The following is a 25844-nucleotide window of genomic DNA, read 5'->3' on the forward strand; positions in this document are numbered from 1 at the left end:
CCCCCAGACTCTCTCTCTCTCCCCCCCTCCCCCAGACTCTCTCTCTCCCCCCCTCCCCCAGACTCTCTCTCTCCCCCCCTCCCCCAGACTCTCTCTCTCTCCCCCCCTCCCCCAGACTCTCTCTCTCTCCCCCCCTCCCCCAGACTCTCTCTCTCTCCCCCCTCCCCCAGACTCTCTCTCTCCCCCCCCCCTCCCCCAGACTCTCTCTCTCTCTCTCCCCCCTCCCCCAGACTCTCTCTCTCCCCCCCTCCCCCAGACTCTCTCTCTCCCCCCCTCCCCCAGACTCTCTCTCTCCCCCCCTCCCCCAGACTCTCTCTCTCCCCCCTCCCCCAGACTCTCTCTCTCCCCCCTCCCCCAGACTCTCTCTCTCCCCCCTCCCCCAGACTCTCTCTCTCCCCCCTCCCCCAGACTCTCTCTCTCCCCCCCTCCCCCAGACTCTCTCTCTCCCCCCCTCCCCCAGACTCTCTCTCTCCCCCCCTCCCCCAGGCTCTCTCCCCCCTCCCCCAGACTCTCTCTCTCCCCCCCTCCCCCAGACTCTCTCTCTCCCCCCCTCCCCCAGACTCTCTCTCTCCCCCCCTCCCCCAGACTCTCTCCCCCCTCCCCCAGTCTCTCTCTCTCCCCCCCTCCCCCAGACTCTCTCCCCCCTCCCCCAGTCCCCCAGTCTCTCTCTCTCCCCCCCTCCCCCAGACTCTCTCTCTCCCCCCCTCCCCCAGACTCTCTCTCTCCCCCCCTCCCCCAGACTCTCTCTCTCCCCCCCTCTCCCCCAGACTCTCTCTCTCCCCCTCCCCCAGACTCTCTCTCTCCCCCCCTCCCCCAGACTCTCTCTCTCCCCCCCTCCCCCAGACTCTCTCTCTCCCCCCCCCCCAGACTCTCTCTCTCCCCCCCTCCCCCAGACTCTCTCTCTCCCCCCTCCCCCAGCTCTCTCCCCCTCCCCCCCAGACTCTCTCTCTCCCCCCCCTCCCCCAGACTCTCTCTCTCCCCCCCTCCCCCAGACTCTCTCTCTCCCCCCTCCCCCAGACTCTCTCTCTCCCCCCCTCCCCCAGACTCTCTCTCTCCCCCCCTCCCCCAGACTCTCTCTCTCCCCCCCTCCCCCAGACTCTCTCTCTCCCCCCCTCCCCCAGACTCTCTCTCTCCCCCCCCTCCCCCAGACTCTCTCTCTCTCCCCCCCTCCCCCAGACTCTCTCTCTCCCCCCCTCCCCCAGACTCTCTCTCTCCCCCCCTCCCCCAGACTCTCTCTCTCCCCCCTCCCCCAGACTCTCTCTCTCCCCCCCTCCCCCAGACTCTCTCTCTCCCCCCCTCCCCCAGACTCTCTCTCTCCCCCCCTCCCCCAGACTCTCTCTCTCCCCCCCTCCCCCAGACTCTCTCTCTCCCCCCTCCCCCAGACTCTCTCTCTCCCCCCTCCCCCAGACTCTCTCTCTCCCCCCCTCCCCCAGACTCTCTCTCTCCCCCCCTCCCCCAGACTCTCTCTCTCCCCCCCTCCCCCAGACTCTCTCTCTCCCCCCTCCCCCAGACTCTCTCCCCCCCTCCCCAGACTCTCTCGCTCCCCCCTCCCCCAGACTCTCTCGCTCCCCCCCTCCCCCAGACTCTCTCGCTCCCCCCCTCCCCCAGACTCTCTCCCCCCCTCCCCCAGACTCTCTCCCCCCCTCCCCCAGACTCTCTCCCCCCCCTCCCCCAGACTCTCTCCCCCCCTCCCCCAGACTCTCTCCCCCCCTCCCCCAGACTCTCTCCCCCCCTCCCCCAGACTCTCTCCCCCCCTTCCCCAGTCTCTCTCTCCCCCCTCTCCCCCAGACTCTCTCCCCCCAATCTCTCCCCCCCTCCCCCAGTTTCTCCCCCAGTCAATACTCAGTTTACACAGTCCAAGATAATTAAACATCTATCACATGAATTTAGTGAATTATAAACTAAGTCTTTCAGACGGTTTCTGAATCCTTGGGGAGCGGTGTAACTCCCTTTGTCTGGGCTGCTTCCACAGGATTGCTGTCAGCTGAAACCACAATGACAGGCAGGTACAGGCAGCTCTGTTTCCATGGAGATGTCAGTCATGCCTCCAACACAACCATGAGACCAGAAGACATAGGAGCAGAATTAGGCCACTCGGCCCATCGAGTCTGCTCCGCCAATCATGGCTGATATTTTTCTCATCCCCATTCTCCTGCCTATTCCCCATAACCCCTGATCCCCTTATTAATCAAGAACCTATCTATCTCTGTCTTAAAGACACTCAATGACCCGGCCTCCACAGCCTTCTGCGGCAAAGAGTTCCACAGATTCACCACTCTCTGGCTGAAGAAATTCCTCCTCATCTCTGTTTTAAAGGATCATCCCTTTAGCCTGAGGCTGCGCCCTCTGGTTCTAGTTTTTCCTACTAATGGAAACATCCAGTCCACGTCCACTCTATCCAGGCCTTGCAGTATCCTGTAAGTTTCAATAAGATCCCCTCCTCATCCTCCTAAATTCCAACAAGTACGGACCCAGAGTCCTCAACCGTTCCTCATACCACAAGCTCTTCATTCCAGGGATCATTCTTGTGAACCTCCTCTGGACCCTTTCCAAGGCCAGCACATGCTTCCTTAGGTATGGGACCCAAAACTGCTCACAATACTCCAAATGGGGTCTGACCAGAGCTTTATACAGCCACAGAAGTACATCCCCCAGTCTCTCTCTATTTCTCTATCTCAGTCTCTCTCTCTCTCTCTTTCTCTCTCCCCCAGTCTCTCTCGTCAGTCCCAGAGTCAGAGAGTCAGATGCCGGAATCGGAGCGGGCAAGGGGAAGGTCGGTTGACCTCGAGCGGGACTTTATGGTCTCGGGACGAGTGAGGACGTAAAACCCCACCCATAGAGTTTTACAGCACACATAGAGGCCCTTTGGCCCATCATGCCAGTGCTAGCCATCAAGTACCTTTCTATTCTCAGTCCATTTTCCAGCACTTGGTGTGGCATGCCATAGCCCCCCTATCACAGCCCCACCCCTGCTCCAGCCCATCCCCATGGCACGGCCTTGTGACAGTTACGGTGCCCTGCTGGCAGTGCAGTGTGCCCGGCCATGCCCCTGACCGTCTGAGGGCTTCAGTGGCCTCCGATCCCCTCGGTGATGAGCCTGATCTCTGCTGGTGGAGAGCAGTAATGATTCGTACCGAATCGGTGGGAGGTGGGCAGCTTCCGGGAGGGGGAAGCAGCCGTGCTGGTCTCCATGGAGATACAGACAATATGATAGCAATGACGTTCGTGACCTTTTTGGGCGCAAAGCCATTCTGGCCAGTTCATGCCACGGATGCCACAATCTCACGTGAGAACACCACCCACCAGGTACACGGTACCTACTCTTGCGACTCGGCCACCTTTGTCTACCTGATACGCTGCAGGAAAGGATGTCCCGAGGCATGGTACATTGGGGAGACCATGCAGACGCTACGACAATGGATGAATGGACACCGCTCGACAATCACCAGGCAAGAGTGTTCTCTTCCTGTGGGGGAGCACTTCAGCAGTCACAGGCATTCAGCCTCTGATCTTCAAAGAACAAAGAACAATACAGCACAGGAACAGGCCCTTCGGCCCTCCAAGCCCGCGCCGCTCCCTGGTCCAAACTAGACCATTCTTTTGTATCCCTCCATTCCCACTCCGTTCATATGGCTGTCCAGATAAGTCTTAACCGTTTCCAGTGTGTCCGCCTCCACCACCTTGCCTGGCAGCGCATTCCAGGCCCCCACCACCCTCTGTGTAAAATATGTCCGTCTGATATCTGTGTTAAACCTCCCCCCCTTCACCTTGAACCTATGACCACTTGTGAACGTCACCACCGACCTAGGGAAAAGCTTCCCACCGTTCACCCTATCTATGCCTTTCATAATTTTATACACCTCTATTAAGTCTCCCCTCATCCTCCGTCTTTCCAGGGAGAACAACCCCAGTTTCCCCAATCTCTCCTCATAACTAAGCCCGTCCATACCAGGCAACATCCTGGTAAACCTCCTCTGTACTCTCTCCAAAGCCTCCACGTCCTTCTGGTAGTGTGGCGACCAGAACTGGACACAGTATTCCAAATGTGGCCGAACCAACGTTCTATACATCTGCAACATCAGACCCCAACTTTTATACTCTATGCCTCGTCCTATAAAGGCAAGCATGCCATATGCCTTCTTCACCACCTTCTCCACTTGTGACGTCACCTTCAAGGATCTGTGGACTTGCACACCCAGGTCCCTCTGCGTATCTACACCCTTTATGGTTCTGCCATTTATCTTATAGCTCCCCCCTACGTTAGTTCTACCAAAATGCATCACTTCGCATTTATCTGGAATGAACTCCATCTGCCATTTCTTTGCCCAAATTTCCAGCCTATCTATATCCTTCTGTAGCTTCTGACAATGCTCCTCACTATCTGCAAGTCCTGCCAATTTTGTGTCGTCTGCAAACTTACTGATCACCCCAGTTGCACCTTCTTCCAGATCGTTTATATAAATCACAAACAGCAGAGGTCCCAATACAGAGCCCTGCGGAACACCACTAGTCACAGGCCTCCAGCCGGAAAAAAACCCTTCCACTACCACCCTCTGTCTTCTGTGACCAAGCCAGTTCTCCACCCATCTAGCCACCTCCCCCTTTATCCCATGAGATCCAACTTTTTGCACCAACCTACCATGAGGGACTTTGTCAAACGCTTTACTAAAGTCCATATAGACGACATCCACGGCCCTTCCCTCGTCAACCATTCTAGTCACTTCTTCAAAAAACTCCACCAGGTTAGTGAGGCATGACCTCCCTCTCACAAAACCATGCTGACTATCGTTAATGAGTTTATTCCTTTCTAAATGCGCATACATCCTATCTCTAAGAATCTTCTCCAACAACTTCCCCACCACGGACGTCAAGCTCACCGGCCTATAATTACCCGGATTATCCTTCTTACCCTTCTTAAATAACGGGACCACATTAGCTATCCTCCAATCCTCTGGGACCTCACCTGTGTCCAGTGACGAGACAAAGATTTGCGTCAGAGGCCCAGCGATTTCATCTCTCGTCTCCCTGAGCAGCCTTAGATAGATTCCATCAGGCCCTGGGGATTTGTCAGTCTTTATATTCTCTAACAAACCTAACACTTCCTCCCTCGTAATGGAGATTTTCTCCAACGGTTCAACACTCCCCTCCGAGACACTCCCAGTCAACACATCCCTCTCCTTTGTGAATACTGACGCAAAGTATTCATTTAGGATCTCCCCTACTTCTTTGGGCTCTAAGCATAATTCCCCACTTTTGTCCCTGAGAGGTCCGATTTTTTCCCTGACAACCCTTTTGTTCCTAACGTATGAATAAAATGCCTTGGAATTCTCCTTAATCCTGTCTGCCAAGGACATTTCGTGACCCCTTTTTGCCCTTCTAATTCCCCGTTTGAGTTCTTTCCTACTTTCTTTGTACTCCTCCAGAGCTCCCTCCGTTTTTAGCTGGTAAGCGTTCGGGTAAGCGTTCTCCAAGGCAGCTTCACGACACACGACAATGCAGAATCGCTGAGCAGAAACTAATAGCCAAGTTCCGCACACATGAGGACGGCCTCAACCGGGACCTTGGGTTCATGTCACACTATCTGTAACCCCCACGACTTGCCTGGGCTTGCAAAATCTCACTAACCGTCCTGGCTGGAGACAATACACATCTCTTTAACCTCTGCTTTATCCTCACTCCACTCATATTGTCTGTACCTTTGAGACTTGATTACCTGTAAAGACTCGCATTCCAACCATTATCTTGCAATTAAGTCTCTGACTATATATGCCCTGTTTGTGAACCCAATTCTGCACTCACCTGATGAAGGAGCAGCACTCCGAAAGCTCGTGCTACCAAATAAACCTGTTGGACGTTAACCTGGTGTTATGAGACTTCTTACTTTGCCCATGCCAATCCAACGCCGGCATCTCCACATCATGCCAGTAAAACAGAGCCTGGAAGGGAGATGATGGACAGGCTGGTAAGATTGGGATCCGGCTCTGCGGGAATGTCAGCGTGTACCAGGGTGGTAAGATCTGGAGAGAAACACGCTGATTCTCTCTTTGTGGGATTCCCTCCTCTGCATTGAGCTGTGTGTCCTTAAATAGTCACCTGCTGACCTCTGCTGGCTGAAAAGTTCAACAGCAGTTCCAATCACATCCCGGCAGGAATATCACAGCACATGGCTGAGTATCTCCTCAATGCAACTTTCCCACATTATCCCCATATCCCTGAAAGCAGGGAATCTGATGGAACATGCTCAATGATGGAATCTCCACCCCCTCTGGGGCAGAGAATTCCAGAGTTCTTCAGAGTGAAGGAGTTCTCCTTATTTCCGTCTTGAATGGCCAACACCTTGAGCTGAGATTCTGTCCCTTGGTGTTTAGTGGAGTTGTCCCCTGGAGTTAAGATCAACTGTGATTGTATTGAGAGTTGGAGCTAGATCGAGGGGGTGAGGAAGCTCATTCAGTACAGAGCAGAGAGTTATACCCAGGCCCTTCCTACCGCTGGGCGCCGCAGGGGCTGGGGTGTGTTATCGACCCCGATAATCACCTTTTGGTTTGACGTTTTAAGTTTCCTTTCGACTTTGATTTTGGTTCGGGCTGTTCCCCCCTTCCTTTTGGGGAGCCGCCCCTTTTACTTTGTCCCTAAGTTAATTTGAGTTCGTTTACTTGATTGGTATCAAAAGAAATGCCCCTTTTAATTTGTCCCTAAGTTAATTTGAGTTTGTTTACTTGATTGGTATCGAAAGAGCTACCCAGGCTCATTCTCTTGCATGTGACTCTGAAACATTGAGATCTTTGAATTTGAAGATGGCAAATTATCTGATTGATTAATTATTTATGTCAGAGTATTGTGCTGAGCAGTGTAAATGAGGATTGGCCCTTTAAGGCTGGAGTTTGTTCCAAGTTGGGGCCAGCAGTGATTGGCTGGTCCCCAATTGCTTTCAGGGAGGCATGGCAGCTTGTTGCTGAGAGTTTGATAAAACAAGGTGAAGTGGTGGCTGTTGCTGATTCTGCAGATATGAAGGTTGCGTTTGTGAAAATGGTTTGCCGTCTTGGTAAATGGATTTCTGGTTCTGAAGGGTGTTTAAACCAGTTGGATTGGGATTTTTTAAAACACACTAACTTTTCCATCCAACTCCAAGAGTCTGTGCAAACTCTTTATTCTCTGGGAATCAATGCAAATCTTTGGTGGTGCAGGGTTGAAAGGTTGAATGGCTCATGCCTGCACCTGTTTCTATGTTAATTCTCTGGGAATCAATACAAACTCTTTATTCTCTGCAGCCCTTCAGCTGTAATCAGGTTTTCACCCTGAGACAAGCTCCCCACTTTGTTATTGGGGAACATGGAAGTGTTTTGGTGGGATTGAAGGGGAGGGGACTGTTTTGGGGATGGGGATTGAGGGGTGTTGGTTTGGGGGAGGAGGAGTGGTTTGGGGGGAGGGGTTTATGGGGATGGGTTTGAAAGTGGGGAGGTTGGGTATTTTGGGATGATTGGTGTGGGGTCAAACTGTTCATTTATTTTTTAGTGGCCAATTGGAGTGATTCTACTGACCCTTCGCCATCCACTGAAATCCTGAACTCTGTGACTCCAAACCTTGACATCAGCAATGGCCATTACTGGGTCATTGGCTCCACCCCAGGGTCAGCCTTGGAGAAAAGGAAAGGAAGATCCAACCGGAGCAAACTCTCCAAATCTGAAATTGGGACTCCCACCAACTTCCGGTGAGAATCCCAAAACCTGTGCTTCCTGATATTCCTGACGGGTGTGGAGGGTTTGGGATGAATTTGGTTTTGGGGTTGGTGAAATAGGGTTTTGGTATTTATGGGATGGGGGCAGAAGAATGTTGGTTTGAATTGAGGGAGGGATGGATGGATGGATGGTGGTGATTATTGTGGGGCAGAGGCTCTTGGTGATCAGGGGGTCATTTGGTTTTTGGGCGTTAAGGTGTCAGTGGGGGTATAGGGGTGATGGATGGATGGGATGGGGTGGGGTGTCAGCGGGAGGGTGTTGGGTTTGAAGTTGAAGGGGTGATGTATTGGATCAATGGAGAGAGTTTGCAGAACTCTTGCCGTGCAGAGGGATCTGGGTGTCCTGGTACATGAATCTCTGTTAACTTGAAAGTGCAAACTTTGAAATTGTTGATGACTTTGAAAGTTTGAAAACAGTTTGATGTGCAAAATCTCACTAGCTGTTCTGTCTGGAGACAATGCACATCTCTTTAACCTGTGCTTAATGCTCTCTCGACTCACATTGTCTGTACCTTTAAGACTTGATTAGCTGTAAAGACTCTCGTTCCAACCATTATTCATGTAAATTGAGTTTGTGTCTTTGTGCCCTGTTTGTGATCAGAACTCCCACCCACCTGACGAAGGGACAGCCTGTTCCGAAAGCTCGTGGCTTTAACCTGGTGTTGGACTTTAACCTGGTGTTGTTAGACTTCTTACTGAGTTTGAAAGTGATCAGAAGGCAGATGTGTATTTTTTGAGGTGGTAACATGAGGGTAACGCTATTGATGTGGTGTCCATGGAATTTTAGGTGTTTGCTCAAGTGCTACAGAACAGACTTGTGAAAAACGTTATAGTTCATAGAATAAAAGGGATAGGAGCAACATGGTTACAAAACTGTCTGAATGATGGGAAGCAGAGTCTAATGGTCAATGGATATTTTTCAGGCTGGAGGAAGGTTTGTTGTGGGGTTTCCCAGGGGTCAGTATTGGGACTCTTGTTTCTCCTTATATATGTTAACGATCTCAATCTTGGTGCAGGGGACAATTTCAAAGTTTGTGGATGATTCAAAACTTGGGGTTCTTATAAACTGTGTGGAGGACAGTGAAGAAATTCAAAAGGACGCTGACAAGTTGGTGGAGACCAGGGCCAATAGGTGGCAGGTGAAGTTCAATGCGGAGAAGTGTGAGGTGATGCATTTTGGGTGGTAAGAACATGGAGAGATATAAAATTCTGAAGGGGTGCAGTAGCAGAGGGATCTGGGTATATCTGCATAGGTCATTGAAGGTGGCAGGACGGGTGGAGACAGCAGTTACTAAAGCATTTAGTATTCTGGACTTTATTAATAGGGGCATAGAGTACAAGAACAAGGAGGTTATACTGAACTTGTCCAAGATGCTAGTTAGACCTCAGCTGGAATATTGTTTGTTTAGTTCTGGGCGCCCGCTATAGGAAGGGTGTGAATGCATTGGAGAGAGTGCAGAAGAGGTTTACAAGAATGGTTCCAGAGATGGGAAACTTCAGTTACTGGGATGGATGAGAGGTTGGGACTGTTCTCCTTGGAGAGAAGACTGAGGAAATTTGATTTTTTTAAATGTTTAAAATCATGAGGGGACTGGACAGAATAGATCAGGGGAAACTGTTCGTGCTCCTAAAAGGATCGAGAATGAGAGGGCACAGATTTAAAGTGATGAGAAAAATAAAATTCACAACGAGTAGTTGGGTCAGGAATGCACTGCCTGGAAGTGTGGTGGAGGCAGGTTCATATTCACCCAGGCATTAGATGGCAATTTGAATAGAAACAATGTGCAGGGATACAGGGGATTGGCACTAAGTCATGATGTTTGTTTGGAGAGCTGGTACAGACACAATGGGCCAAATGGCCTCCTTCTGCACCAGAACAATTCTGTTTATTGCAAGGGGAATGGAATTTAAAAAAAAGTAGGGATGTTTTGTTACAATTGTACAGGGTATTATGAGATCACATCTAGAATACTATGTACAGTTTTGGGTTCCTTGCAATATAGTTGCATTAAAGTGTAGTGAATGCATAGAGGAGAACATGCCCCTGTCTACATCAATGGGGATGAAGTAGAAATGGTCGAGAGCTTCAAGTTTTTAGGTGTCCAGATCACCAACAACCTGTTGTGGTCCCCCCACGCCAACACTATAGTTAAGAAAGCCCACCAACACCTCTATTTTCTCAAAGACTAAGGAAATTTGGCATGTCAGCAACGACTCTCTAACTTTTACAGATGCACCTTAGAAAGCATTCTTTCTGGTTGTATCACAGCTTGGTATGGCTCCTGCTCTGCCCCAGACCGCAAGGAACTATAAAAGATCGTGAATGTAGCCCAATCCATCATGCAAACCAGCCTCCCGTTCATTGACTCTGTCTACACTTCCCGCTGCCTTGGAAAAGCAGTCAGTATAATCAAGGACCCCATGCACCCTGGACATTCTCTTCCACCTTCTTCCGTCAGGAAAAAGATACAAAAGTCTGAGATCATGTACCAACTGACTCAAGAACAGCTGCTTCCCTGCTGCTGTCAGACTTTTGAACTGACCTACCTCTCATTAAGTTGATCTTTCTCTACACCCTAGCTATGACTGTAACACTACCTTCTGCAACCTCCTTTTTTTTCTCCCCATGTGCTCTATGAACGGTAATATATAGTGCACAAGAAACAATACTTTTCCCTGTATGCTAATACACGTGACTATAATAAATCAAATCAAGGCAGTTTTGAGAAGATTCATTAAGCTGATACTTGGGATGAGGGGCTTATCTTTGTGGAGAAAGGTTGAACATGTTGGGCCTATACCCTTTGGAATTTAGAAGAATGAGATGATTTTATTGAAACATAAGCTGATGATTTGATCGGGTAGATACCAGGAGGATGTTCCCACTTGTGGAAGAGACTAGAGTCAGGGACACAAGGTCTACGGGAGATGAGGAGAATTGTTTTGTCTCTGGGTCAGTGAATATATTCAAGGTTGAGTTTGACAGATTTTTGATCTACAATTGGATAAAAGGTCTTTGAGCAGGCAGGAAATGGAGTTGAGGTCACAATCTGATCAGCTACGATCTTGGCAGGGCAGGCTTGAGGGGCTGAATGGCCTACTCATTATTGTGTTCTTGTTGGGGAGGTTTGAGGATTATGGATTATTCACAATTTTTCTCTCCTCAGACACATTGGCCATGTAGCCTGGGACCCTGAAACTGGATTTGATGTAAGTATGTGATCGCCCCCTCATCAAAATGAGTGTCATCCTGGTGAAGGGTGATGGGGGGAGGGCTATGACTGAGGAGACTGGGATCTGGGTCAGTGTGCAACCAGAGCCTGTAGGCATTGACTGTGCCCTCTTCCCCCTTCACCCCCCTCCCCCCTCATCCCATCTCCTCTGAGGGGGGGGTGTTGGTTTTTGTGGGCAGTGAGCCTGGCTATGCAACACCATCCAGTGATCACTCTGTAGAGTCGGGGGGAGGCAGTGGCTTTTGGGGGGGAGACGCAATGGCTTTTGGGCTTGGAGGGGGGGAGGATGGTTCCTGAGTCTGTGCCCATGGCAATGGGTCAGGGAATGGGTGGACTGGGGGTTTCTGGGTCTATGCCCATGGTGATTGATTTGGGAGTGCGGGGGGGTTCTGGATCTGTGCCTGTGGTGATGGGTCGGGGGGGGCCTGGGTCTGTGCTTGATGAGGCTCAGGGAGGGGTGTGGATTGTGGTAAGTGACCTGCTCTCTGTTTCTCTCCCTCTCTCTCTGCTGCAGATGAAGCCAATGGACCCAGAGCTGCTCCAACAGACAGGGACTAACGGGAGCCTGAAGGGTGCAGGAAGCATCCAGCTGCTTCACAACGTTACTGAGCAGAAAGAAGGGATTGAATCCCTGAGGAAAGAAGTGAGACTTAAAGGTACAGGGCCTGGGGGAGAAAGAGGATTGGGGGGGGTGGTGGTGGGCGGCAGGGGGGGGGGGGGGGGGTGGTGGGTGGCAGGGGGTGGGGGGGGGGGTGGTGGTGGGTGGCAGGGGGGGGGGTGGGTGGCAGGGGGCGGGGGGGGTGGTGGTGGGCGGCAGGGGGCGGGGGGGTGGTGGTGGTGGGCGGCAGGGGGCAGGGAGTGTTACAGTGGGGAAACTTTACTGAAGCATTGGAAATGCTTCAGTACTCCAAGTGGGGTCCGACGAGGCTCTTATATAGCTGCATCATTATCCCCAGACTCCTGAACTCAATCCCTCGATTGATAGAGGCCAGCACACCATACGCCTTCTTAACCACCTCCTCCACCTGCGGGGTCGATTTTAGAGTCCTGTGGACCCGGACCCCAAGGTCCTTCTGATCCTCTACAGTACTAAGAGTCTTTCCCTTTATATTGTACTCCTTCGTCCCATTTGACCTGCCAAAATGGACCACTACGCATTTATCTGGGTTGAAGTCCATATAGGACAGATGTCGGCGGTAAGTTCTTTGTTCAGAGTGGTGGGGGCGTGGAATGCCCTGCCTGCAGCAGTGGTGGACTCGCCAACATTGAGGGCATTTAGGTGGTCGTTGGATAAACATATGGATGATGTTGGAATGGTGTGGGTTGGATGGGTTTTGGATTGGTTTCACGGGTCGGCACAACATCGAGGGCCGAAGGGCCTGTACTGCACTGTAATGTTCTATGTTCTAAATAAAGCACTGGGTTATTTGTCCCACACACTCCCTGTCCATTTGGGGGTGGGGGGGGGGGGGGTGGGTGGTGGGGCCTGTGGTGCAAACCATCCTGAAACTGGTTGCCCCATAGACATTGGGAATAAGAGCCCCCCCACCCACCCCTGTTACTAAGGGGGTGGGGGAGGAGGGGGGCCCTGAGGGTGACAGGCTGGATAATCAGGGTTTGGCATCCTGTGAAGAATGGGCAGGGGAAAGGATGAAAGTGTGGTGGGGATGTAAGGAGCAGATGCAATACTGACTCTCTTTCTGTGTGTCTCTCTCCAGCTGCTGCAGGTTCTGAGGGAACAGCTTCTACATCCAATGCCCACGAGCTGCCCCCTTACAGGGCAGGAACAGGGCCTGCTGCCACCTCTGCTCGAGCAAAGGGAGGTCAACAAGCCTCTCCCAGCCTCTGGGAACCTACCCCCCTTAAACCAGGCACTCCCCTTGCACCCAGTCCACATTTTGGAGACCCCTCTTCTCTCTCTTTTGCATTCTGTGCCCCAATTGCCCCACCCTCCCCGCCCCCAGCCTTTGACGGGATTGCTCCGCCCCCTCCAAACAATTTGCTACTTGAAGACATCAGACAAGGTGCTCGGTTGAATCCAGTGGAGATGGGGAAATCTCTGGGAGCAACTGGTTGTCGATACCGGCTGCTGGATGAGATTCGACAAGGATGTGTTTTAAAGTCGGTGAGTCTGGCGGCATGGGGGACATATGGCTGAGTTTCAAGCACAATAGTGTTGATTCACCAGGTTACTGTCTGTGATCAGCATTGATACTGATAGGAGGAGGAGAGATGTGAGATTCTGGCACTCTTAGCACTGGAGTCAGAAAGGTTGGGGAGAGATTTAATAGATGTAAAAATTGTGAAATATTTTGATGGTGTGAACAGGGGGAATGCAGGGAGATGATCCATTTCCACACAGACCTGCTGCTTATTTGTTATAACCTGGCCAGAGCTTTGCAATCTTGAACACACTGCCCATGGTCATGCCAGGGGGTAATGCTGCCCTAAGTGCACAAGCGGGGGAGTACCACAAAACCTTTACCTTTATACATTTTTGGCAAGAAAATGAGTTGGCTGAAGTGAACTGGGCAAAGTGGTTAAACAGTAATGCACTAGAGCAATGGCAGATATTTAAGCAGAGTCTGAATAGTTTAAGGCAGGGCTGGGTAGATAAATAAGGGGGTGAAAGATTACTGGTGGGAGGTTACAATCGAGTCGGCTGTAGGTTCTTGAATGGTGCAGTAGGCTTGAGGGGCCGAGTGGCCTACTCTTAATTTGTGTATCTCAGTAAAGGTACATTCTATTGAGACACAGAAATTTTCTACCAGAATGGTTGAGAGGGGAGAAAGTGAAAATTGAGAAAAGACTGGCATGCAACATAAAAGAGAATCCCAAAGTCTTTAGGCAAATAAATAATGACAAGATGCTAAAAGGAGCAGAGCTGATTAGGGACTGTAAAGGGAATTTACACATGGGAAATAGGGGGGGTGTGGCTGAGGTATTAAATGCACCTCTTTACCAAGGAGGTGAATGTTACCAAGACATGGTGATACTTGAGGAACAAGTTGTTGCATCCAAGGAAGTGAGTGGAAATTGCAGGCACACTGGCCACAATCTTCCAGTCTTTTCGAGACTTGGGCGGTGCCAGAGCATTGCAAATACTATGCCCTTGTTCAAAAACGTTTGTAAGGATAGCCCCAGCAATTACAGGCCAGTTAGTTTAACATCAGCAGTGCAAAAGGACTGGAGTATAAAAGTAGGGAAGTGTTGATGTAATTGTATAGAGTCTTCGTGAGGCCACATCTGGAGTATTGTGTTCAGTTTTGGTCTCTTTTTATTTGAGGAAGGATGTTGTGGCACTGGAGGCAGTTCAGAAGGGGTTCACCAGATTGATCCCGGGGATGAAAGGGTTAACGTATGAGGAAAGATTAAACAGTTTGGGCTTGTACTCGCTGGAGTTTACAAGGATGAGGGGATCTGAACGGGGCATATAACATTTTTTAAAAGGGATTGATAAAGTAAATGTAGACCAGATGTTTCCTCTTATGGGGCAATCTAGAACAAGAGGTCTCAGGTATAGGTTGAGAGGCGGTAGATTTAAAATTGAGATGAGGAGGAATGACTTCTCGCAGAGGGTGGTGAATTTGTGGAACCCGCTGCCCCAGAGCGCGGTGGAGTCTGAATCATTGAATGGGTTCAAGAAGGAGGTAGATATATTTCTAAAAGAGAGAGAGGGATATGGGGAACAAGTGGGGAGGTGGATTTGAGACTGGGGAGAGATCAGCCCTGGTCTGATTGAATGGCAGAGCAGGCTCGAAGGGTTGAATTTGTCAATTTCTGCTCCTAATTCCTATGTTCCTAAGCAGTGGGCAAACTTCTAGAAACAATTGATTGGGATAGAGTCAGTAGTCATGTGGAAAAATGTGGGTTTAATTAGGAACAGCCAGCAGGGATTTCTAAGGAGAAATAGTGTTTAACTTAGAACCATAGAAAATTACTGCTCAGAAACAGGCCTTTTGGCCCTCCTTGTCTGTGCCGAACCATTTTATGCCTAGTCCCACTGACCTTCACTTGGACCATATCCCTCCACACCCCTCTCATCCATGAACCCGTCCAAGTTTTTCTTAAATGTTAAAAGTGACCCCGCATTTACCACTTTATCCGGCAGCTCATTCCACACTCCCACCACTCTGCGTGAAGAAGCCCCCCCTAATATTCCCTTTAAACTTTTCTCCTTTCACCCTTAACCCATGCCCTCTGGTTTTTTCCTCCCCTAGCCTCAGCGGAAAAAGCCTGCTTGCATTCACTCTATCTATACCCATCAAAATCTTATACACCTCTATCAAAACTCCCCTCAATCTTCTACGCTCCAGGGAATGAAGTCCCAACCTATTCAATCTCTCTCTGTAACTCAGCTTCTCAAGTCCCGGCAACATCCTTGTGAACCTTCTCTGCACTCTTTCAACCTTATTTACATCCTTCCTGTAACTAGGTGACCAAAACTGTACACAATACTCCAAATTCGGCCTCACCAATGCCTTATATAACCTTACCATAACACTCCAACTTTTATACTCGATACTCCGATTTATAAAGGCCAATGTACCAAAGGCACTCTTTACGACCCTATCCACCTGTGACGTCACTTTTAGGGAATTCTGTACCTGTATTCCCAGATCCCTCTGTTCAACTGCACTCTTCAGAGTCCTACCATTTACCCTGTACGTTCTACTTTGGTTTGTCCTTCCAAAGTGCAATATCTCACACTTGTCTGCGTTAAACTCCATTTGCCATTTTTCAGCCCATTTTTCTAGTTGGTCCAAATCCCTCTGCAAGCTTTGAAAACCTTCCTCACTGTCCACTACACCTCCAATCTTTGTATCATCAGCAAACTTGCTGATCCAATTGACCACATTATCATCCAGATCATTGATATAGATGACAAACAACAATGGACCCAACACCGATCCCTGCGGCACACCACTAGTCACAGGCCTCCACTCAGAGGTTTAATGAGGAGCTAATGGAAAGGGTCGATGAGGGTAATTCAGTAGATGTGGTGTACATGGACTTTCAGAAGGCATTCGATACCACGCCAAACAGATTTGAGAGAAGTTGTAACTCGTGGAATAAAAGGGACAGTCACAGGGTGGAGGGGAAATTTGCTAATGCTTTTCGGGACGGTTTAAACTAATTCAGCAGGGAGATGGGAACCTGAATTGTAGATCCAGTGTACAGGAGGTTTAGAGTAGTGAGGTCATGGATAAGATTTCAGCATCGCAGGAGTGTACTGGCAGGCAGGAAGGTGGTTTGAAGTGTGTATACTTCAATGCCAGGAGCATCCGGAATAAGGTGGGTGAACTTGCAGCATGGGTTGGTACCTGGGATTTCGACGTTGTGGCCATCTCGGAGACATGGATAGAGCAGGGACAGGAATGGTTGTTGCAGGTTCCGGGGTTTGGATGTTTCAGTAAGAGCAGGGAAGGTGGTAAAAGAGGTGGAGGTGTGGCATTGTTAGTCAAGGACAGTATTACAGTGGCAGAAAGGACATTTGATGAGGACTCGTCTACTGAGGTCGTATGGGCTGAGGTTAGAAACAGGAAAGGAGAGGTCACCCTGTTGGGACTTTTCTACAGGCCTCCGAAAAGTTCCAGAGATGTAGAGGAAAGGATTTCAAAGATGATTCTGGATAGGAGCGAAAGTACCAGGGTAGTTGTACTGGGGGACTTTAACTTTACAAATATTGACTGGAAAAGCTATAGTTCGAGTACTTTAGATGGGTCAGTTTTTGTCCAATGTGTGCAGGAAGGCTTCCTGACACAGTATGTAGATAGGCCAACAAGAGGCGAGGCCACATTGGATTTGGTACTGGGTAATGAACCAGGCCAGGTGTTAGATTTGGAGGTAAGGGAGCACTTTGATAGTGACCACAATTCAGTTACGTTGAACAAAGAACAAAGAACAGTACAGCACAGGAAACAGGCCCTTCGGCCCTCCAAGCCTGTGCCGCTCATTGGTCCAACGAGACCATTCATTTGTATCCCTCCATTCCCAGACTGCTCATGTGACTATCCAGGTAAGTCTTAAACGATGCCAGCGTGTCTGCCTCCACCACCCTACTTGGCAGCGCATTCCAGGCCCCCATCACTCTGTGTTTAAAAAAAAAAAAAGTCCCTCTGATATCTGAGCTATACCTCCCCCTTCTCACCTTGAGTTCGTGACCCCTCGTGATCGTCACCTCCGACCTGGGAAAAAGCTTCCCACTGTTCACCCTATCATTTTCCCTTCATAATTTTGTACATCTCTATTAGGTCTCCCCTCATTCTCCGTCTTTCCAGGGAGAACAAGCCCAGTTTACCCAATCTCTCCTCATAGCTAAGACCCTCCATACCAGGCAACATCCTGGTAAACCTTCTCTGCACTCTCTCTAAAGCCTCCACGTCCTTCTGGTAGTGCGGCAACCAGAACTGGACGCAGTACTCCAAATGTGGCCTAACCAGCGTTCTATATAGTTGCAACATCAGACTCCAGCTTTTATACTCTATACCACGTCCTATAAAGGCAAGCATACCTTATGCCTTCTTCACCACCTTCTCCACCTGTGTTGCCACCTTCAAGGATTTGTGGACTTGCACACCTAGGTCCCTCTGTGTTTCTATACTCTTCATGGCTCTGCCATTTATTGTATAACTCCTCCCACCACCCCCCCCCCCCCCCACCTTCTTAACCAACCTGCCATGAGGGACTTTGTCAAATGACTTACTGAAATCCATATAGATGACATCCACGACCCTTCCTTCGTCAACCGTTTTGTCATTTCCTCAAAAAACTCCTCCAAATTTGTAAGGCACGACCTCCCTCTTACAAAACCATGCTGTCTGTCACTAATGAGATTGTTCCGTTCTAAATGCGCATACATCCTGTCTCTGAGAATCCTCTCCAACAACTTCCCTACCACGGACGTCAAGCTCACTGGCCTAAATTTACCCAGGTTATCCCTGCTACCCTTCTTAAATAACGGTACCACATTCGCTATCCTCCAATCCTCAGGGACCTCACCTGTGTCCAATGAAGAGACAAAGATTTCTGTCAGAGGCCCAGCAATTACATCTCTGGTCTCCCTGAGCAGTCTAGGATAGATGCCATCAGGCCCTGGGGATTTGTCAGTTTTAATGTTACCTAAAAAACCAAACACTTCCTCTCTTGTAATGGAGATTCTCTCTAATGGGTCAACACCTCCCTCTGAGACACTCCCAGTCAACAAGTCCTTTGTGAATACCAATGCAAAGTATTCATTTCGGATCCCCCCTATTCCCTTGGGTTCTAAGCATAATTCCCCTCCTTTGTCCCTGAGAGGTCCGACTTTTTCCCTGACAACTCTTTTGTTCCCAGCATATGAATAAAATGCCTTGGGATTCTCCTTAATCCTATCTGCCAAGAACATTTCGTGACCTCTTTTTGCCCTTCTAACTCCCCATTTGAGTTCTTTCCTACTCTCTCTGTATTCCTCCAGAGCTCCATCTGTTTTCAGTTGCCTGGACCTAACGTACGCCTCTCTTTTCTTTTTGATCAGATCCTCAATTTCCCTGGTTATCCACGGCTCTCGAATCCTACCTTTCCTATCCTTCCTTTTTACAGGCACATGCCTGTCCTGCAGCCTTATCAACTGTTCCTTTAAAAGACTCCCACATGCCAGACGTGGACTTACCCCCGAACAGCCTCTCCCAATCAACGGCCACCAATTCCTGCTTAATCTGGCTATAGTTAGCCTTCCCCCAATTTAGCACCCTACCCTTAGGACAACACTCATCCTTGTCCATTTACTATCCTAAAGTTAACAGAGTTGTGGTCACTATTTGCCACATGTTCCCCTACCGAAACTTTGATGGAAAGGAATAGGTATATACTGAAGGGCAAAAGTTATAGCTGGGGGAAAGGAATTTATGATGTGATTAGGAGAGATTTAGGATGCATAGGTTGGGGAAGGAAACTGCAGGGGATGGGCACAATTGAAATGTGGAGCTTGTTCAAGGAACAGCTACTGGGTGTCCTTGATAAGTATGTACCTGTCAGGCAGGGAGGAAATGGCCGAGTGAGGGAACTGTGGTTTACTAAAGAAGTTTAATCTCTTGTGAAGAGGAAGAAGGAGACCGATGTAAAGATGAGACATGAAGGCTCAGTTAGGGCGCTTGAGAGTTACAAGTTAGCCAGGAAGGACCTAAAGAGAGAGTTAAGAAGAGCCAGGAGGGGACATGAGAAGTCTTTGGCAGGTAGGATCAAGGAAAACCCTAAAGCTTTCTATAGGTATGTCGGGAATAAAAGAATGACTAGGGCAAGATTAGGGCCAGTCAAGGACAGTAGTGGGAAGTTGTGCGTGGAGCCTGAAGAGATAGGAGAAGCGCTAAATGAATATTTTTCGTCAGTATTCACACAGGAGAGGGACAGTGTTGTCGAGGAGAATACTGAGATACAGGCTATAGGACTAGATGGGATTGAGGTTAATAAGGAGGAGGTGTTAGCAATTCTGGAAAATGTGAAAATAGATAAGTCCCCTAGGCCGGATGGGATTTATCCCAGGATTGTCTAGGAGGCTAGGGAGGAGATTGCAGAGCCTTTGGCTTTGATCTTTATGTCGTCATTGTCTACAGGAATAGTGCCAGAAGACTGGAGGATAGCAAATGTTGTCCCCTTGTTCAAGAAGGGGAGTAGAGACAACCCTGGTAATTATAGACCAGTGAGCCTTACTTCTGTTGTGGGCAAAGTTTTGGAAAGGATTATAAGAGATAGGATTTATAATCATCTAGAAAGGAATAATTTGATTAGGGATAGTCAACGTGGTTTTGTGAAGGGTAGGTCATGTCTCACAAACCTTATTGAGTTCTTTGAGAAGGTGACCAAAGAGGTGGATGAGGGTAAAGCAGTCGATGTGGTGTATATGGATTTCAGTAAAGCGTTTGATAAGGTTCCCCACGGTAAGCTATTGCAGAAAATACGGAGGCATGGGATTAAGAGTGATTTAGCGGTTTGGATCAGGAATTGGCTCGCTGTAAGAAGACAGGGTGGTGGTTGATGGGAAATGTTCATCCTGGAGTTCAGTTACTAGTGGTGTACCGCAAGGATCTGTTTTGGGGCCACTGCTGTTTGTCATTTTTATAAATGACCTGGATGAGGGCGTAGAAGGATGGGTGAGTAAATTTGCGGATGACACTAAAGTCGGTGGAGTTGTGGACGGTGCGCAAGGTTGTTGCAGGTTACAGAGGGACATATATTAGCTGCAGTGCTAGGCTGAGAGGTGGCAAATGGAGTTCAATGCGGAAAAGTGTGAGGTGATTCACTTTGGAAGGAGTAACAGGAATACAGAGTACTGGGCTAATGGTAAGATACTTGGTAGTGTGGATGAGCAGAGAGATCTGGGTGTCCATGTGCATAGATCCCTGAAAGTTGGCACCCAGGTTGATAGGGTTGTTAAGGCGTACGGAGTGTTAGCTTTTATTGGTAGAGGGATTGAGTTTCAGAGCCATGAGGTCATGTTGCAGCTGTACAAAACTCTGGTGCGGCCGCACTTGGAGTATTGCGTACAGTTCTGGTCACTGCATTATAGGAAGGATGTGGATGCATTGGAAAGGGTGCAGAGGAGATTTACTAGGATGTTGCCTGGTATGGTGGGATGGTCTTATGAGGAAAGGCTGAGGGGCTTGAGGTTGTTTTCATTAGAGAGAAGGTGGTTAAGAGGTGACTTAATAGAGGCATTCAAGATGATCAGAGGATTAGATAGGGTGGATAGTGAGAGCCTTTTTCCTCAGATGGTGATGGCTAGCATGAGGGGACATAGCTTTAAATTGAGGGGTGATAGGTATAGGACAGATGTCAGAGGTAGGTTCTTCACTCAGAGAGTAGTAAGGCCGGTCAGCTTAACGTCTGTAGTAGGGAAAATGCTGGAATCCATTATTAAAGAGGAGATAGCAGGGCATCTGGATAGAAATGGTTCGATCAATCAGACGCAGCATGGATTCATGAGGGGAAAGTCGTGCTTGACGAACATGTTGGATTTTTATGAAGATGTGACTAGGGCGGTTGATGGAGGAGAACCGGTGGATGCGGTGTTTTTGGATTTCCAAAAGGCGTTTGATAAGGTGCCCCATAAAAGGCTGCTGAAGAAGATTAGGGCACACGGAGTTGGGGGTAGTGTGTTAAAGTGGATTGGGGACTGGCTATCCGACAGGAAGCAAAGAGTCAGAATAAATGGGTGTTTTTCCGGTTGGAGGAAGGTAACTAGTGGCGTGCCGCAGGGATCGGTACTCGGGCCGCAACTATTTACCATTTATATAGATGATCTGGAGGAGGGGACGGAGTGTAGGGTAACGAAGTTTGCAGACGACGCAAAGATAAGTGGAAAAGTGAATCGTGTGGAGGACGGAGAAGATCTGCAGAGAGATTTGGACAGGCTGAGTGAGTGGGCGAGGATATGGCAAATGGAGTATAACGTTGAGAAATGCGAGGTTATACACTTTGGAGGAAATAATAACAAATGGGATTACTATCTCAATGGAAACAAATTAAAACATGCTACCGTGCAAAGGGACCTGGGGGTCCTTGTGCATGAGACGCAAAAGCCCAGTCTGCAGGTACAACAGGTGATCAAGAAGGCAAATGGGATGTTGGCCTATATTGCGAGGGGGATAGAATATAAAAGCAGGGATGTCTTGATGCACCTGTACAGGGCATTGGTGAGGCCGCAGCTGGAATACTGTGTGCAGTATTGGTCCCCTTATATGAGGAAGGATATATTGGCGTTGGAGGGAGTGCAGAGAAGGTTCACCAGGTTGATACCGGAGATGAGGGGTTTGGATTATGAGGAGAGGCTGAGGAGATTGGGTTTGTACTCGTTGGAGTTTAGAAGGATGAGGGGGGATCTTATGGAGACTTATAAGATAATGCAGGGGCTGGATAGGGTGGAGGCGGAGAGATTCTTTCCACTTAGTAAGGAAGTTAAAACTAGAGGACACAGCCTCAAAATAAAGGGGGGTCGGTTTAAGACAGAGTTGAGGAGGAACTTCTTCTCCCAGAGGGTGGTGAATCTCTGGAATTCTCTGCCCACTGAGGTGGTGGAGGCTACCTCGCTGAATATGTTTAAAGCGTGGATGGATGGATTCCTGATCGGTAAGGGAATTGAGGGTTATGGGGATCAGGCGGGTAAGTGGTACTGATCCACGTCAGATCAGCCATGATCTTATTGAATGGCGGGGCAGGCTCGAGGGGCTAGATGGCCTACTCCTGCTCCTATTTCTTAAGTTATGTTCTTATGTTCTTAAAACGAGGAAATGGCTGAGACTTTAAATAAGTTCTTTGTGTTGGTCTTCACGGTGGAAGACACAAATAGTTTGCCGAATATTAGAGATCGATAGTTGGTGGGAGGGGAGGCCCTTAATACAATTACTGTTACTAAGGAGGTGGTGCTTGGTAGACTAATAGGACTGAAGGTAGACAAGTCCCCGGGCCCGGATGGAATGCATCCCAGGGTACTGAAAGAAATGGCTGAGGTAATAGCAGATGCGTTAGTAGTAATTTATCAAAATTCGCTGGACTCTGGGGTAGTGCCGGCTGACTGGAAAACAGCTACTGTTACGCCGCTGTTTAAAAAAGGAAGTAGACAAAAGGCGGGTAACTACAGGCCAGTTAGCTTAACGTCCGTAGTTGGGAAGATGATAGAGTCCATTATTAAAGAGGAAATAACAGAGCACCTGAATAAGAATGGTTCGATCAAGCAGACGCAGCATAGATTCATGAAGGGAAAGTCGTGTTTGACGAATCTACTGGACTTTTACGAAGATGTCACTAGTGCGGTTGACAGAGGGGAACCGGTGGATGTGGTGTTTTTAGATTTCCAGAAGGCGTTCGATAAGGTGCCTCACAAAAGGTTGCTGCAGAAGATTGGGGTACACGGAGTTAGGGGTAAGGTGTTGGCGTGGATTGGGGATTGGCGATCTAACAGGAAGCAGAGAGTTGGGATAAATGGGTGCTTTTCTGGTTGGCAGTTGGTGACCAGTGGTGTGCCGCAGGGATCGGTGCTGGGGCCTCAACTGTTTACCATTTACATAGATGATCTGGAGGAGAGGACTGAATGTGGGGTATTCAGGTTTGCTGATGACACGAAGGTGAGTGGGAAAGCGAATTGCGTGGAGGACGCGGAAAGTCTGCAGAGAGATTTGGATAGGCTGAGCGAGTGGGCGAGGATCTGGCAGATTGAATATAACGTTAGCAAATGTGAGGTTATCCACTTTGGAAGAAATAATAGTAAATTGGAATATTATTTAAATGGAGAAAAATTACATCGTGCGACTGTGCAGAGGGACCTGGGGGTCCTTGTGCACGAATCGCAAAAACTCAGTCTGCAGGTGCAGCAGGTGATCAAGAAGGCGAATGGAATGTTGGCCTTTATCGCAAGGGGGATAGAATATAAAAGCAGGGAGGTCTTGCTGCAACTGTACAAGGTACTGGTGAGGCCGCAACTGGAGTACTGTGTGCAGTTTTGGTCCCCTTATTTGCGAAAGGATATATTGGCCTTGGAGGGAGTGCAGAGAAGGTTAACCAGGTTGATACCGGAGATGAGGGGTGTAGCTTATGAGGAGAGATTAAACAGATTGGGTCTGTACTCGTTGGAGTTTAGAAGGATGAGGGGTGATCTTATAGAGACATATAAGATAATGAAGGGGCTGGATAGGGTAGAGGTGGAGAGATTCTTTCCACTTAGAAGGGAAACCAGAACTAGAGGGCACAGCCTCAAAATAAGGGGGGGCCGGTTCAGAACAGAGTTGAGGGGGAACTTCTTCTCTCAGAGGGTAATGAATCTCTGGAATTCTCTACCCATTGAAGTGGTGGAGGCTTCCTCGTTGAATATGTTTAAATCACGGGTAGATAGTTTTCTGATCGATAAGGGAGTTAGAGGATATGGGGAGCAGGCGGGTAAGTGGAACTGATTCACTTCAGATCAGCCATGATCTTGTTGAATGGCGGGGCAGGCTCGAACGGCCAGATGGCCTACTCCCGCTCCTATTTCTTATGTTCTTATTTAGGAGATTAATGCAGGGTTGGACTGGAGGCAACCTGCCAATTGTGTTTTTAAGAATTTCAGAATAGGGTGTTGCTGGGGTATTCTAAGTGTTACAGCTTGGACCTAGAATTTAGAATAGGTATTGATAGTCCCACAGCCTTGCTCTAACAGTCACTGTCCCAGTGTACCCACCTGCCTGATTTTCAATCCATGTGGAATTAAACGTTGCTTGTTGTATAATGTGTTAACAGCTCACATCACTGTCAAAAATACTTATAAAAATTGACGGTACATGCAGTTGGAAGCGGTTGGCTGGCTGCTTTGTGGGTTTGAAACGATAGTTGTTGTGAATCTGGTGACTGATTTTGTCAATAACTTTCTTTCAGATATCTGACAGCCCAATCTCCAGACCCGTTCCATTGGCTGAGCCCAATGACATTGTGGGAGCCCTTCTGAAAGTGATGCAGAAGAGGAGTCGTGTCATTCACTCTTCAAGTGAGCCTGAATTCTTATATTCGCAGCCTCTTTGCTGTCAGCTGCCCCGTCACCCTGTTTAAAAACTGGGAAAATTAACAATTATTTGGGATTTCCTCCACCAATCCCTGTCAATTATCGGCTGGGGGGGGCGGGGGAAGGGTTACTGTAGTGAGTTCTGTTTAAATTGCCCCTCCCAAGTTAAAAGTTGGAATGTTGAGTACTGGGACCTAATTGGGCAGAATCCTGCAGCCCCTCCTGTTGCTGAGATTTCCAGGTCGTGCTGAAGTGGCTGGAGTTTTGAGCAGTTTGCTGTGTTCCATTCCCCAATGACAGAATGGCCACTTCACCTTGAGGAGGATTTTAAAGATGTCTATAGCATTTTCCTCCTTTCCCAAAATGATGCCACATCCTCAATGAATAAGTTTTTTTCAATGTACTTGAATTTTTGTTTTGTAATGAGCAGGTGATTTGTTAAAAGGGTGCAGGCCTTTAATTTTTGTGCACACTCCGACTTAAAGGAGCTGATTTGTATGGGAGCTTACCTGTGGCTACTGAGCACAAGAGGGAGCATTGAATGTGAGCTGGCAAGGCCAGCCTTTGCCCATTGCTCTTTGCCCTTGAGAACGTAGTGGTGTGTCATCTTCTTGAATCTCTGCAGTCCATCTGGCATAGGCACAGAGCTGTTGGGGAGTTCCAGGCTTTAACTCAGTGATGGAGTGATAAATTTAAAGTTTAAAAAAAATGGTGCCGGATTGTGGTGACTTCTTGCGAGCTGTCCCCAGCATATCCTCTACTTTCATCTTTTACTCTTGTTCTATGCTCTTAACTGAACTCTAATTCTTTTGTATTCTGCACCCTGTTCTTTCCTTCTCCCCTATGTGCTCTATGAATGCTGTGCTTTGTCTGTATAGCTTGCAAGAAACTATACTTTTCACTATATACCCCAATACATGTGACAAATCAAATCCAAAAAATGGTGTGTGTGTGGCTTGGAAGCAGTAATGTTTTCATAACATTACTATCCGTGGCTGCCTTGCTGGTGGGAGTGGGAGAGAAAGGGATCAGGGTTTGGAGGGAAATGTTAGTCTGTATAAGGATAATGTGATGTTGATGTGCTCTGCTCTAGCTGATTTTGAAGATGATGATGAATGGGACGATTGATTCTTCACCAAGTGAGAGATTATTTTGAGATCAACACCATTCTAGAAACGTCATTAATTCCTCGCCTCGGTCAAGTTTTATTTAACCATACTATTGTGCATTTTTTCTAGTGGTTGCTGTCTGTTTTCAGTATTCCTAATAAATTCCCCTCATTCAGCCCTGTACCAGGGTTGGTGGCAGCAAATTTGCGCAAGGAATCTTTTTTGCTGTATGTGGTATTTTATTCTGACTGGAAATGTTGTAA

General features: G+C 48.6%; 1 protein-coding gene across 1 annotated transcript; it reads left to right on the forward strand.

The window, feature by feature from the left end:
- The first annotated feature begins 3216 nt into the window (after positions 1–3216).
- Positions 3217–25600, forward strand: LOC144491899 (actin nucleation-promoting factor WASL-like). The gene is made up of 7 exons (XM_078210190.1): positions 3217–3286; positions 7513–7708; positions 10903–10945; positions 11483–11624; positions 12687–13093; positions 24349–24457; positions 25566–25600. The coding sequence occupies exons 1-7, from the start codon at positions 3217–3219 to the stop codon at positions 25598–25600; spliced, it is 1002 nt and encodes a 333-aa protein (XP_078066316.1).
- Positions 25601–25844: the final 244 nt, after the last annotated feature.

This window comes from Mustelus asterias, chromosome 3 (assembly GCF_964213995.1).
Source record: "Mustelus asterias chromosome 3, sMusAst1.hap1.1, whole genome shotgun sequence".
Taxonomy (NCBI): domain Eukaryota; kingdom Metazoa; phylum Chordata; class Chondrichthyes; order Carcharhiniformes; family Triakidae; genus Mustelus; species Mustelus asterias.

Bases quoted from the DNA above. Each gene is read 5' to 3' on its own strand.
- LOC144491899 (XM_078210190.1), top strand. From the start codon at position 3,217: ATGACGTTCGTGACCTTTTTGGGCGCAAAGCCATTCTGGCCAGTTCAT. The intron at 10,946-11,482 runs GTAAGTATGTGA...TCTCTGCTGCAG, and splicing joins ACCCTGAAACTGGATTTGAT to ATGAAGCCAATGGACCCAGA. The intron at 11,625-12,686 runs GTACAGGGCCTG...GTCTCTCTCCAG, and splicing joins GAAAGAAGTGAGACTTAAAG to CTGCTGCAGGTTCTGAGGGA.